A 1,707-nucleotide genomic window follows, 5' to 3' on the forward strand; every position below is an offset into this window, starting at 1 on the left:
AAATAGAGGAGTAGATTTTAATGAGCACTTTAGAATAAACATGTAAAAAAAATTCCTCCAAATTTGCTATAAAATTTTGTTGTCATGAATTCTGTCACATTATGTGTTATTGTTTGGTTTTATTGTCCTTAAATGATTATGCAGTACACTGGAGTTGGTTGTTTTGTTTTGTTTTCTCTTGGGACTAGATTTAGAAAAAAAAAAAACATAAAATTCTGGTAGTGATACAAAACTTTAAATTTAAAAATATATGCTACTGCTTGCTTTCATACTTATGATGTTAAGAATAGGTGTATATAATCGGTAATCTGAACAAGTACAATATAGTTACATTGATGATCTCAGCTCGGCTCAGATTGCTTCGAAGGAGTCGGGGTATAAACACACACATAAACATGATTAGCAGCACAGAAATGGGTCTCAGTAAAAAGCATGTTTATTAGGAAGGTATTTTTCTTCTTACAAGCTTCGCCAGTGCGTTTTTTACTTCTTTGTTCCTCAGACTGTATATCAGTGGGTTTAACATGGGGATCACTGTGGTATAAAACACTGAGGTCACTTTTTCGTGGATGAGCGAGCCATTAGAAGTGGGTTTCAGATACATGGACATGAGAGACCCGTAAAATATAAGAACAGCTGTCAGGTGGGAGCTGCAGGTGCTAAAGGCTTTGGACCTGCCCTCTTTAGAGTGAATGCGGAGAATGCTAGTTAGGATAAACCCATATGAAACGATAATTGTCAGGCTGGTGGCTACCATGTTAAATCCACCAATGACAAAAATCAAAATTTCATCAATGTAAGTGCTGGAGCAGGAGAGTTGAATAAGAGGGACAATGTCACAGAAATAATGTTTAATGATGTTGGATTTGCAGAAAGATAACCTTAATACACAGCCCCCATGAATCACAGCATCAGTAAAGCCCACTGAGAAGACAGCAGCCACCAGTAGAGAACAGACCCGAGGGGACATGATGACAGCATAGAGCAGTGGTCTGCAGATGGCCACATAACGATCATAGGCCATGGCTGCCAACATGTAGCATTCAGAAATGACAAAAACACAGAAGAAGAATAGCTGAGCCATACAATCGGAATAAGAGATGGTTTTATCCCTGCTTACAAACTCTACCAGCATTTCGGGGGTAACAACAGAAGAGTAGCAGAAATCTAAAAAGGAGAGACTGCTGAGGAAATAGTACATGGGGGTGTGAAGTTGAGAATTCAGTGTGATGACTGCAATCATGCCAAGATTCCCCACCACAGTGACTATGTAAATCCCCAAGAAGAGGCAGAAAAGGGGCAGCTGAAGAGCTGGTTCCTCTGTTAACCCCAACAGGAGAAACTCAGTCACTGCAGAGTCATTTCTTATGCTCATTCTCTTCTGAGAAATTTGCGGGTGACGAAAAAAAAATTTTGTCAAATGAGAGAGAATCCAGTTGGTATCAGGTCTTCCAGAGCCTGGGTATTTCTAGCTGTGAAAGCAAAGACTTTGTGTCATAACATTCAAAAGGTAAGCATATACATTGGGAAGTCCATACACATCTCCCTAACATTAATTTTATGAATCACTCATACACTCCCCATCTCCTCATGTGCCTCCTCCTGGTAAAGGAAAAAACATTCCAACCCCAAAATTTGGGACAGGAGTGATACTGGGGAATGTGAAGTAGTTCTACAGAAGCAAGTCAGCTGAAGTGCAGAACCAAG

General features: G+C 39.8%; 1 protein-coding gene across 1 annotated transcript; it reads right to left on the minus strand.

Moving 5' to 3' along the window:
* Window positions 1–344: 344 nt before the first annotated feature.
* LOC110539661 (olfactory receptor 8D4) lies at window positions 345–1,458 on the minus strand. Its single transcript, XM_021626500.2, has one exon. The coding sequence runs from the start codon at window positions 1,373–1,375 to the stop codon at window positions 440–442; it is 936 nt and encodes a 311-aa protein (XP_021482175.1). The 5' UTR covers window positions 1,376–1,458; the 3' UTR covers window positions 345–439.
* Window positions 1,459–1,707: the final 249 nt, after the last annotated feature.

The sequence above is a fragment of the Meriones unguiculatus genome, chromosome 1 (assembly GCF_030254825.1).
Source record: "Meriones unguiculatus strain TT.TT164.6M chromosome 1, Bangor_MerUng_6.1, whole genome shotgun sequence".
NCBI lineage: Eukaryota > Metazoa > Chordata > Mammalia > Rodentia > Muridae > Meriones > Meriones unguiculatus.

Coding starts and splice junctions, on each gene's coding strand:
- LOC110539661 (XM_021626500.2), bottom strand. CDS start 1,375: ATGAGCATAAGAAATGACTCTGCAGTGACTGAGTTTCTCCTGTTGGGG.